At 34.5% G+C, this 11,314-nt stretch overlaps 1 protein-coding gene across 1 annotated transcript in view; it reads right to left on the reverse strand.

Moving 5' to 3' along the window:
• The window catches only part of LOC118261828 (uncharacterized), a 43,492-nt gene extending 32,469 nt beyond the window's left edge, over positions 1-11,023 (reverse strand). The window contains exons 1-22 of the mRNA XM_050701445.1: positions 10,758-11,023; positions 10,284-10,406; positions 9,604-9,747; positions 9,431-9,535; positions 8,852-8,989; positions 8,451-8,600; positions 7,780-7,959; positions 7,367-7,519; positions 7,076-7,285; positions 6,692-6,898; positions 6,061-6,255; positions 5,532-5,708; positions 4,974-5,171; positions 4,310-4,474; positions 3,732-3,905; positions 3,218-3,415; positions 2,815-2,997; positions 2,267-2,440; positions 1,911-2,054; positions 1,150-1,293; positions 616-747; positions 425-508 (exon numbers count right to left, since the gene is read on the reverse strand). Of these exons, the coding sequence (XP_050557402.1) occupies positions 425-508; positions 616-747; positions 1,150-1,293; positions 1,911-2,054; positions 2,267-2,440; positions 2,815-2,997; positions 3,218-3,415; positions 3,732-3,905; positions 4,310-4,474; positions 4,974-5,171; positions 5,532-5,708; positions 6,061-6,255; positions 6,692-6,898; positions 7,076-7,285; positions 7,367-7,519; positions 7,780-7,959; positions 8,451-8,600; positions 8,852-8,989; positions 9,431-9,535; positions 9,604-9,747; positions 10,284-10,406; positions 10,758-11,019 (3,640 nt within the window). The 5' untranslated portion in view covers positions 11,020-11,023. The remainder of the gene's footprint in view (positions 1-424; positions 509-615; positions 748-1,149; positions 1,294-1,910; positions 2,055-2,266; positions 2,441-2,814; positions 2,998-3,217; positions 3,416-3,731; positions 3,906-4,309; positions 4,475-4,973; positions 5,172-5,531; positions 5,709-6,060; positions 6,256-6,691; positions 6,899-7,075; positions 7,286-7,366; positions 7,520-7,779; positions 7,960-8,450; positions 8,601-8,851; positions 8,990-9,430; positions 9,536-9,603; positions 9,748-10,283; positions 10,407-10,757) is intronic.
• Between the last annotated feature and the right edge of the window lie 291 nt (positions 11,024-11,314).

Genomic DNA, 11,314 nt, shown 5'->3' on the forward strand with positions numbered 1-11,314 from the left:
GTGTTATCTCTTGTACCGTGTGTGCGTTAATTAACTAAATTTTAACTATATTATTATGTTTTAATCTGAGTATTTTCTCAACATAATTTATTAACTTTATGAAATTAATAAAAACTTCGATAGTTTTTTGTTATGTTTTCACTTTTACATTTTCCCGCGCATTCTTTCTTTCCAGCCAGTATTTCAAAATGGACTGGCCAAGTGGCCAGGTATTAAAACTTTTTCGAGCGATATTTTTTTTATCAAAGCTATAAGCAGAATACCTAATGTTTTATTTCGTGCAATTTTATTTTTAAATTGTAAATGTTATTTTTTGAATTGAGACGAGTGAAGTAATACTAAAATATGAAAAATAAAGAACTACTTACAAAATGAAATGAAACCTCTATGTAGACAGTTAAATTTGTTTTACCTATTTACTTACTTTTTTTACGTTGCGCAGATAAATCAACTAATGATGTTTTATTCTTCAGTTTACGTTTATCTCTTGCTTGTGAAAATGCATTACCTGTTATGATGGTAAGGTTGATTAAAAGTACGTATAATCTTGTTGTAAAATTATTAAAATAATAGGTTATTTAGACTCGCTGTTATTAAAATACATAGAAATATTACCTTTTTTATTACGTGTCTGTATTTTTTTGCACATGCAAATTATTTTCGGTATAAATGTTGGCAAAAGAGATTTTGTGTCAAGTTGTTTAGTTTTTAATTTTAATTTTCTTGCCGGAGTGCTTTGGGTCTTCACTGAAATCAAATTAAATATTGTGGTTAACCAAGACCTATTTTAGTTTACATACGCATTAAATTATATTTATCACAAAAACAATAATATATTTAACAAAAAAAAAACATATTGAATAGTTTTATCTAAACGTTTTTCTATGGATTTTATTAAGATGTAATGGCTTGTGATATCATCATATTTTTGAGTCTAATATATACAGTATACTTATTTCGAAAAACTATCTATAAAATAAAAATGAATAAAAAACCCTTTAATGAAATTGCGATTAGCGACCATTATTAAATATTTTATAAAATTTTAAATAATTATTTTTGACAATATAATTAATGTACTGTAAACAAAATTTTCAAACTAAACTCAGACAAAGTACTCGTACTTTCGTAAATATTAAAAAAAATTACCTTTACAAAGTTCCTGAATGGTATCCGACTTCCTATCACGTCTGTCAACGACAAGTTCCTGACTTTTATCTACTTGTCGACATGTTTTCGACTGATTTTCAATCATAATTGCTAGTGACGGTGGTATATCCCCGTTCCTTATAGCTGCAATAAACGTATTATTACTAAAAATCCTTAAATACCAGTCTTTAACTTCATTTGGACATGTAAAAAGGATGGATGGAAGCAGATATACGAAAGTAATATACAAGGATATGAATGGGGCTCTCGGTAGATGGCACCAAAGACGGACAAATAGCGACCAGATTGGCGATATATTTAAGAAGGGCTAAGTGAAAAGTACCCTTAACCGAAGAGTATGTATGAAAAGACTGATGACTCTTGATGAAGCGAACGATGTATGTAAGATTCGTTGTAATTGGCGTTCTGTTGTCTCTGCCTAATTGCCTACCCCCGTGGGAGACAGGCGTCAAACTATGTATGTATTAACTTCATCAACATCAACAGCCTTGACTGGTGGATGCTGGACTTTAAGCCTCCTCTACATAAGAGGGTTTGCCATTTTCTCCGTTCTTGGCAGGCGAGATAAAGATCGCAATTTAAAAAGTTTAGGTCTGTCAAACAGCGGTCCGGTCTCTTGCTAGTGTAGTTCCATGGGCAGCTCTTACAAAACCCATGGACGGAGTAGGGGTAGTGACAAAATGTTTCTACATACCTAAAAATATCACTCAGAAACTACAATAGAATAAAATGTCGATTACCTATTTCCAGTTCTTTTGCGACGTCAGGATCAAGATCAGCTGTAACTTGTTTGTTTTTTAATTTTATCATTTCACAATGTCTGTCTACATCTCCATTTATCATCAACTCTAATGCTGATGGTGATATTTGACCTGTTGTGATGGCTAAAAAAACAAATTAATTATAAGTTGCTTATACTATGGATTCAAGTTTCGCAATTTGTTAAATTCGTAAAAATTCGGAGAAGAGTTGAGCGTGATGCATGATGCTCGTAATTATAAACCCCGCTTGTGTCTTGAAACTAGTCGAGTACACTACTCGAATAAATTACATTAAGTAAATATTGTTTAATTCATTTTGTGTACAATATATTTACCTCTATCAATTTGTCTCAAAAACATAGCTTCGCCTTCTTTAGTTCCAATTCTGCTAAGTACTTCATATTTTTCACACTTTTTACTTGATGACCGTCCAAAAAGTGGTTTAGAAGGGTCTTTGTCGATGATATTAGTTGGTATAACCGAAGGTGGCACTTGGCCTTTTCTTATGGCTACAATAATAAAACATATTAATTATAATGTTAGCTATACCATTTGGCTGCCTCGTTGGTCGAGTGGGACTGCCGGATAAGGGGTCTCGGGTTCGATTCCCGGGTCGGGCAAAAGAATTACTGGACTTTTTTCTGTTTTTCGAAAATTTCTCAGTAGTAGCACGGAGTCTGGAATTGTGTCCAGTATATGGCAATAGGCTCACCCCCTATTACATGGGAATTATAACACAAATGGTAAAAAGTGGGTGTACATTATATAGCGGCATTATCTGTCGTAATGAGCACCTCTGCCTACCCCTTCGGGGATAAAAGGCGTGACATTGCTTTTTTGTTCTGTTATATCATTTTATAAATCAATATTATGTAGAACTTACCATTTCTAACTTGTTTAATAATACAAAGTTCTCCATCACTTGAACATAAGTTTCTGATGATTTGTTCTTTAGTAACTAGCTCCGATCCTTGGTTAGCTTTCTGCTTTTTCAAAAACTTGATCTCTTTATCTTTATTTATCATCATTTCAATGAGATATGGTGAGATTTTACCCATTTTTATTGCTAAAATAATATCGAATTGTCAGTATCTCATATCTTTCATACCTATATACTAATAAAGCTGAAGAATGTGTTTGTTTGAACGCGCTATATGTATGTCTCGTACGTGATGTTGTTTATCCTAAAGGCTATAAAACATCACGCTATGTCCAACAGGAGTCGAGCTGAGTGAAACGGCGCGGAAGTAGCTACTGTAATGATATAACGTTAAATAAGTTCTTACCATCGGCAACCCGTTTAGTAATTTGATCAACACCTTCATCAGTCCTCAGTTTAAAGAATATTTCCCTTTTGCACATAGGTTTAACGTGATTTTTACTTCCTAAATAATTTAAAAGACTATGTTCCTTGAGTCCAAGATGTATCTCATTATTTATCACCATATCTAGAAGCGACGGTGAAACATCTCCTCTTCTTATAGCTGTATTAATGAAAACAAGTATTTTATTTTTATAATAACAGTAGTAAGACAAACTAAATTAACTAAAAATCACGGTAGGCTGCGCAGACCCGGCGACTACGCATAACCTACTGATCGCACTGTCGTCAGCAACGTCGCCGCGTCTGCGCACGCTGCTCATGGTGAAGAGTCCCTTCTGTGACTCGAAAATAGTAGAGCTTTTCTCCATTTATAGGTATATACGTGAGTAAACCGTGATTTTTAGTTTATTTAGTATTGTATTATGATGCAAACTTAATTTAAGTTACATTATAACTTCTAGTGATGTCTTTCTTACCTTTACGAATAGCATACACGATTTCAGCTTCGCCTTCCTTACTGCATAGTTTGTTAATTATTTCACTTTTATTTAAATGCACAATATTTGATTTACTTTTATATGGTTTTTTAAATGCATATGTATCATCCATATTATCCCAATCAGCTTCAGACATGTGATATTTTTTCATAGCTTAAATCAGAAACTCAATTACATGCTTAGAATGAAAATGGTTCTGTTTACGATATTGTACCAACATAATATTTATGTTATATACTTTATTTAGAAGTCTGCCCCACGAAGACGCCATTATGACGTCGTCATCAGCGGCACAGGCCTTAATATTTCTGACATCCAATGGTTACCAAGTCAAATGGCACCTCAACTAATCGATAAAGTCATAAAAATGCTGATTGACAAAGACAAAAGAGTCTATTACTACTAAGAGTACTATACTATTGCCAACGTTACCAAAGCGTCACCAGGTGAGTTAGGCTCTATACATTTAAATATTATATTATGCATATAATATGGTTACATAGCTGGAGATTTCGCCATGGCGTCCATATGGGACGTTTTAGAAGTTAATTAACTACCTTCGCGTATTATAGATGCAGCTTCATCCTTTCCACTGTGCAAACGAGCTGGACTTAGCATTTCATAATCTGACGTCAACAATGGCTTCATTTTTAATTTTACCCTATCGACAGGCTTTCTATTTTTCAATAGTTTAATATCCCGTCGTTTCGATCTCCTTTTACCTGAAAACATGTTTGAATGATTATTGTATGTATTCATTTATTTCACTTATATAAATAAAAGTCATAAGATTAGCTATAAACGACCGAAATTATCTTTGTTTTTAATAGAAACTCCATAATACTATCATCGATACTAACCCATAGATTTTGGATTAAGATTGAACTTTAGCCAACGCATTTATGTACTAGCCTACTATTTCAGTTAGTCTACAAGGATTTTATTTTTAACCGACTTCAAAAAACGAGGAGGTTCTCAATTCGACCGTATTTTTTTATTACACATCATCATCATCAGCCGGAAGATGTCCACTGTTGAACGAAGGCCTCCCCCTTATTACCTCTTTTTATTACACGCTTGATTTTATATCAACACAACTACTACACCTATTATACATCACACTACCCTGTACTTTAGTCTCTTACATGGTTATGTTCTAATAAAAATGATCCTATACGTAATATAATCCAATCAGATGTATACATATAAAACATTACTCACAATGTCCAAACCGAATTTTCCTTTTACACATTTTACTCTGGCTCCAAGTAGGCCAAATATTCTTCAATTCTTTCTCAGATTTCAAGTGTGGTACACTTTTAAATTTATCTAGCAGTGGTTTGTATAATGTATGGTGACTCTTAACTTTTGTTACAACACGAGGTGCGAATATTGAACTTCGTTTTTGCTTTTGTTTACCTAAAAATATGGTTAATACTTTTTATATTGTGTTTGTAGTAATAAGCCGGTTGCCGACCAAAGCTAACTTGCATAACCGACACAAGTTTCCATACTTGTATGCAGGAGCTGCGGACTACCTGACGGGTTTACCGGGACTCCGGCTCGAAGGGCAGAAGTAAGAACGGGTGTGTTATAGTCAATAAGAGTCTGGCACTTTTTCTCGCCTCGCCCAAGGCAAGAAAAGTGATAAGATGATTATAATTCCCCCCCTTAAAAAAAGGTATGTGAGCATGGAAAACGAACATGACTTAGCTTAGCTTAGCTCTTAGTCTGCACCTTGCTAAAAACATCTTACAAAATGTATCTTTGTATTATTACCTTTTGCACTATAAGTACTTCCTGTAGGCAAAATATTCTTTAATTCTACCTCCGATTTAAGAAACGGTATGCTTCTTAACTTTTTCAAAATGGAGTCATGTTTTGCTCCATCTATACTTTTAACTTTTTTCAAAACAGTCCGTGATGGATGTGGCCTGCTTTTTTTCTTTACTGAAACTAAGATGATTGGTATTAAGTTTAAATTTTACATTCAAATTATTGATTAGATTTTTCAAACAATGTGTTCTTCAGTATTGAAATACATATTTCAATACTGAAGGCAATTTAACTAAAGGTATCAACCGATACTTTTAGTTAAATTACTATTCACGTTAATATACTGTAAAAACCTCTATTAGTTTCGAGTCACAGGGAGACTCTTCCTTATGCGTAGCATGCGCGGACGCAGTGACGACGTCGTGAAACTAGTAGAGCTATTTTCAATATATTATTGTGAGTAAACCGATGTTTTTAGTAAATTTAGTATGTCTCACAATAGTTATTATAAAAATGAAGACAATTTTCTTACTTTTTATTTCCTTACTTGTTACACGTCGGTCTTTGCTTCTTGCCGGTAAAATATTTTTTAGTTCCACTTCTGACTTTAGGAAAGGTATACTTTTTAATTTTTGTAGAATTGATTGTTGTTTAATATCATGAAAACTTTTAGTTTTTTTTAAAGCTGTACGTGAGGGTCGTTGGGATCGCAGGCATTGTCTCTTCGCTGGAAGATATTTTAACGTACGTTGTACAATTATGATCAGCATCTACTCAATACTCAATTCTTTATTGTTTTCCACATGTAAGGTAAGGATAATTAAGACATAATGTGTCATGTGCAATGTCCATGTCGGGCACAGGAGACTGGTAATAGAAAAAAAACTAGAAAGACTCTAGATTATAATCTGAGCCTCTAGCCAAAAGCCACTTTAGAGAGAGTAAAAAACTCGATGTATGGGGATGACGATGTTGATGGAAAATTTCCTTCAATCTCATACAATTTAGTTTTCTACGCTACGAATAGACAAGCGCTACAAGCTATTTGGCTACAGGCTCAGGTTTGGTATATGAGTAACGAGGCTTTCGTGAGGCGCCACATCAGCTTTCTTGAGACTAAAAGTGGAGGTGTTTTTAAATATTGTAATGTATTAAAATCATACCTTTCCCAATCATCACTTTACTAGATTTAATCGAACCGCGACTGCTACTTTTTGTAGGAAAAATACTCTTTAATTCAACTTCTGACTTTAGAAACGGTACACTTGTTAATCTTCTTAGAATGGATTTATGTCTAGAATGATCTATGCTTTTGACTTTTTTTAAAACTGTTGGCGATGATCTTTTCCATCGATTACGCTTCCTCTTTGCTGAAATTTTTGTCAAAGATATAAAAGTTTTTGTCCATTTTAGTTACTCATTTTTTTTAAGCTTTGGCTTACTCCGGAGCTGCGGACAACGTAACAGGTTACCGGGGCTCCGGCTACAGGAGAAGGAACGGGGTGGTTTTTAGTCAGTTCTGACAATAAAAGGCACTGATGCATTACTTGTTTTAATTATTCTGCGTCTGTTAATTCTACAGGTCTTGTCACTTCTTTTTGGTGAAATACTGTTTGATTCTTCTGGCTTTACAAATGGCATACAAATGAATCTCTTTAAAAAGGATCCTTGTTTAGCTTGATGAACACTTTTAATTTTCTTTAAAGCTGTATGTGATGAAGGCCCCCACCTATTGCTCAAGTGACCGACTTGCTTCCCTGAAATATATTTAATTTAAAAGTGAAAATTGTCCAAGGTACAATCATATAATTTGTTCTATTGTCTAAGGATTGGCTTACGTTCTTTAATGATATGTAGACCATGACTCCGTTGGGGTAAAACGACGTTTGATTCTGTTTGTGACTTTAGAAACGATAAACTTCTTAATTTGTTTAAAATGGATCCGTTCACTTTTTTCGGTGTGCGTGGTAACGAATTCTTTCCTTTTATCCCTGGAAAAAGAGTAATTTAATGCCAACGATATTAAGCTAATATACGTATTATATTAGTTTCTGCCAGCAGTTTCACCCGCTGGCTAATGTGCCTATGTGCTATTTCAGACCATAATCTACTCCAGTTCCAAATTTCATTTCGATCCCTTCAGCCGTTTTGACGTGAAGGAGTAACAAACAAACAAAAGATTCAAACTTTCCTATTTATAATATTAAATATGATATATGCTTGTTATTTTCTAACATTTGAATTTACTTACTTATTGTAACCATACTACGGTTGATACTCCTTCGAGGTAGAATAGTTTTCAATTCTACTTCTGATCCCCGAAACGGTATACATCTCACTTTCTGTACACAGGTCTCTTGTCCACCACGCTCTGTACTTTTGATTCTCTTCAAAATTATGTATTGTTGCCCTTTCTTTTTGTTTTTATTACCTGAAATAAAATTTATATCAATTGCTTGGTTGATACAATTTTAATATTAAGTTAAATTGGATCTGTGACCCGCATTGAAATCGAATTTACTATCAGAATTAAACTACCAGACATAATAATATTTGTTGAGTCAACAGTCAACACCTCCTGAGGATGCTCCGTGAACATAATGTCGAGTGCTATATTGCATGTTATGTGTGTGTTATATGTTGCACCTCTGCTGCATGAGCATTTAATTGCAGGCGGCAGGGCGGTGCTGCACACCGCATGTTAAAAATACATCTATAAGCGGAATTAAAACTAAAAATGTATTGTATTGTTAATGAAATGAGTCTCATGAGAGTGATATTAGAAATTACATTATCTAATCTAATTTTACTAATATAAGTGTCCGAATAGAGTGGCAAAGTTCAAGAATTTTCAAATAACTTAAAAAACTGCTCAGGCAATATTATCAACTATTTCATATTATCAAATATATTTAAGTTCACCTTTTGTAATAGAATTGCTACTATAACTCGTTATAGGTAAAATATCCGCCATTTCCAATTCTGCTTTTCGACACCGTTTACATTTCACGAGATCCGTAGGGTCCATACTCTTGCCTTTATCTAATTTTGTTTCTGATAACCGTTTGTCGTCTGAAATTTTAAAGTCATGCATTAAAACCATTTTTACCTTGCCCCACACTAGGATTTTCTCGTGTCGTGGGCGCGTTTTAAACATTCGAATTCGAAACAACATTTTGTGGATCACTCAAAGAGTTGCTTCGTGCGGGAATGGACGGAGTCACGTTGCATGGTAGCCAGTTACCGCGCCAACCGTGCAGACAGTCTCCATTTGCGCATTTGTGTACATTGATTTTTTTTAACTTTTCTAAAAGTTATCTTACCTTTTTTGTCCATGTGGCGACTACTCTGTGTAGGTGAAGTATTCTTTAATTTTCCATCCGACATTTGAGGACGTGGTAAATGTTTAACTTTCTTCGAAGCTGGGAGTGCTGGCGGTTCCTGAGCAGCTTTTGTTCCGGCTAAAATTATAAAATCAGTCGATAAAATCCAATCAGTAATTTTTTATAGAACCTTTTACTTTTAACGACGGTTACTATGGCTGGACAAATAGCCTTTATGTAACATGTTGCAGTTTCGATTTTCGCTCAAAAAACTCTATGAGTCATCATCATGATCGTCCACTGCTGAACGAAGGCCTCTTTGTGTGATTTATCTCAATTATCAACTACCTCATTTATCTGAACTATCAACTACTATATATAAACATTTATCTAATTATATAAATTCTGAGTGTATATAAGTCCTATGTAGACAAATTTTAATTTTTTGGGTACATTTACAAATTCACACAAACAGAAAAATTCCTAATATGGGGCTATGTTTAAAAAATACTGTGTCTGCCCCCTAGAGGTAAAATATTCTTTAATTCTATCTCCTACTTAAGATATGGTAGGTCATACTTTTTAATTTCTTTGAAATTGGTCCAAGTTCAGCTGGGTCTATGTGTTTAGCTTTTTTAACTTTTAAACTTGTGGATGCTTGTCGTGTCTTGCCTTTTCCACCGGCTGAAATATTAAAGACAGACATTAAAACATAAACATTACAATTGATGTCTTCTCTAAACGTTGCTTACTTATATCGAGTAATTCTTCTTCAGACTCTATAGACGTCAAACTTTTTAAATTCTTTAATACTGGTTGATATTTTGTACGATCAGCACCTTTAACTTTTTTCAATATTGAGTCCGATGTTTGGTGCCCGCGTTCGTTTTCTTTCACTAAAAGAGATAAAGGTCATTTTACTTTAACATCAGAGCATCACTAGCATTATCTGTTTCTTACCTTTTATATATGGTGTTCTAAAGGTATCTGTCACGGCTTTAATGGAAGGTGATGTTGTGTTTTGATTGATTGATTATGGGTTTTTTTATATACAGAAACGTTTACGAGTGCGTTGTTATGAAAGACCTATCTCTTTTACTATCTCTGTCGTTTCTTCAATGAGATAAAATTATTGTTATCAATCGTTTTCATTTAAGAAGCGACGCATCGTGCGCATTTGGGAACCTTCTGCCTAAAGTGGTGCATTTAACTTCTTTATGTTCTCAAATTGAATTAACTGGTCCGGGGTAGTAAATTTCTTCACTGTTGTAATCTTCTAACACAACACTACCTCCCATTAAAGCTCTAGCAGATATTTTAACACATTAAACGCCATGGGGGCAGAAGTGACCGGCGCTAGCGGAGGATTTGCCTTCAACTGATTTTTGTTGGCAGTCAATGTATTAAGAACACCTTGCATATATCGGTTTACCTTTTATAACCGCACTGCAGCTACTACTGCTGCAAGAAGGCAACAATATATCCTTAAATTCTAATACGGATTCACGTTTGCTTGTTTTCAAACAAGGACATGGTTCTTTTTCTTTGTTGTTTCCTGGAATAATGTCAAGTGTCAAATCAGAGATAAATCCACTAAATATTACGGTTTACTCGGGGCTGTGCAACGTCGCCGCGTCTGCGCATGCTGCTCATGACAAAAAATCCTTCTTTTTGTTTTTTGAGGGGGAAAATCATCCAATGACTTCTGTGGTGGTCTGGCTCTTTGAGGCGCGCGTGACGCGACGCTATAAAGAGTCCCTCTGGGACTCGAAACTAGAAGAGCTTTTCTGCATTTCTGGACGTGAGTAAACCGTGATTTTTAGTTAATTTAGTATGTCTCACGATAGTTATTAAAAAAATTGAGATAAATCCATTACAATAATTTCTTTCCCGTATATGACTTTACCTTTTTTAGTATATGGGATGCCGGACCCTTGACTACTGGCCGTAAATAGCGAAGAATTTGCTCTCATCCGTTTTAATGTCCTTCTCCGACCGGAGGTTGAATAAGATGAATCCGAATCAACATCCGAGGTATGCACTTTATGTTTTATTTCTGCAATTGACTCCCGAAGCTGTGAACTTTCAGATTTCTTCGAAACTGATTTATTTGTTGCTTTATCTACACCTTCCTTTTTTTTCTCCAGAACTCTCTTCGCTTTGCTCATCGCTGGAATAAATAAAAGAGAGAAATTGAGATGTTAAACATGTTCATGTTTATATTATTGCATTTAATTAAAAATATTACATTATATAAGTTCATGAAGTGGCTGCATCGTAGACATGCTGACTTCATTAACACGTTAAGTGCGGAACAGGGCCTATAACACCTCGTCTATGTCGCGCTTGTAGTGCGGCAAGGAAAAACAGTGTCGCAGGGAACGTGTTAAAAACGCGTGATGCATAATGGTCGCATGATGTAAATAGATTGGAATGTTATGTTATACTTTTTTTATTTTTAAA

The sequence above is a fragment of the Spodoptera frugiperda genome, chromosome 20 (assembly GCF_023101765.2).
Source record: "Spodoptera frugiperda isolate SF20-4 chromosome 20, AGI-APGP_CSIRO_Sfru_2.0, whole genome shotgun sequence".
Lineage (NCBI taxonomy): Eukaryota > Metazoa > Arthropoda > Insecta > Lepidoptera > Noctuidae > Spodoptera > Spodoptera frugiperda.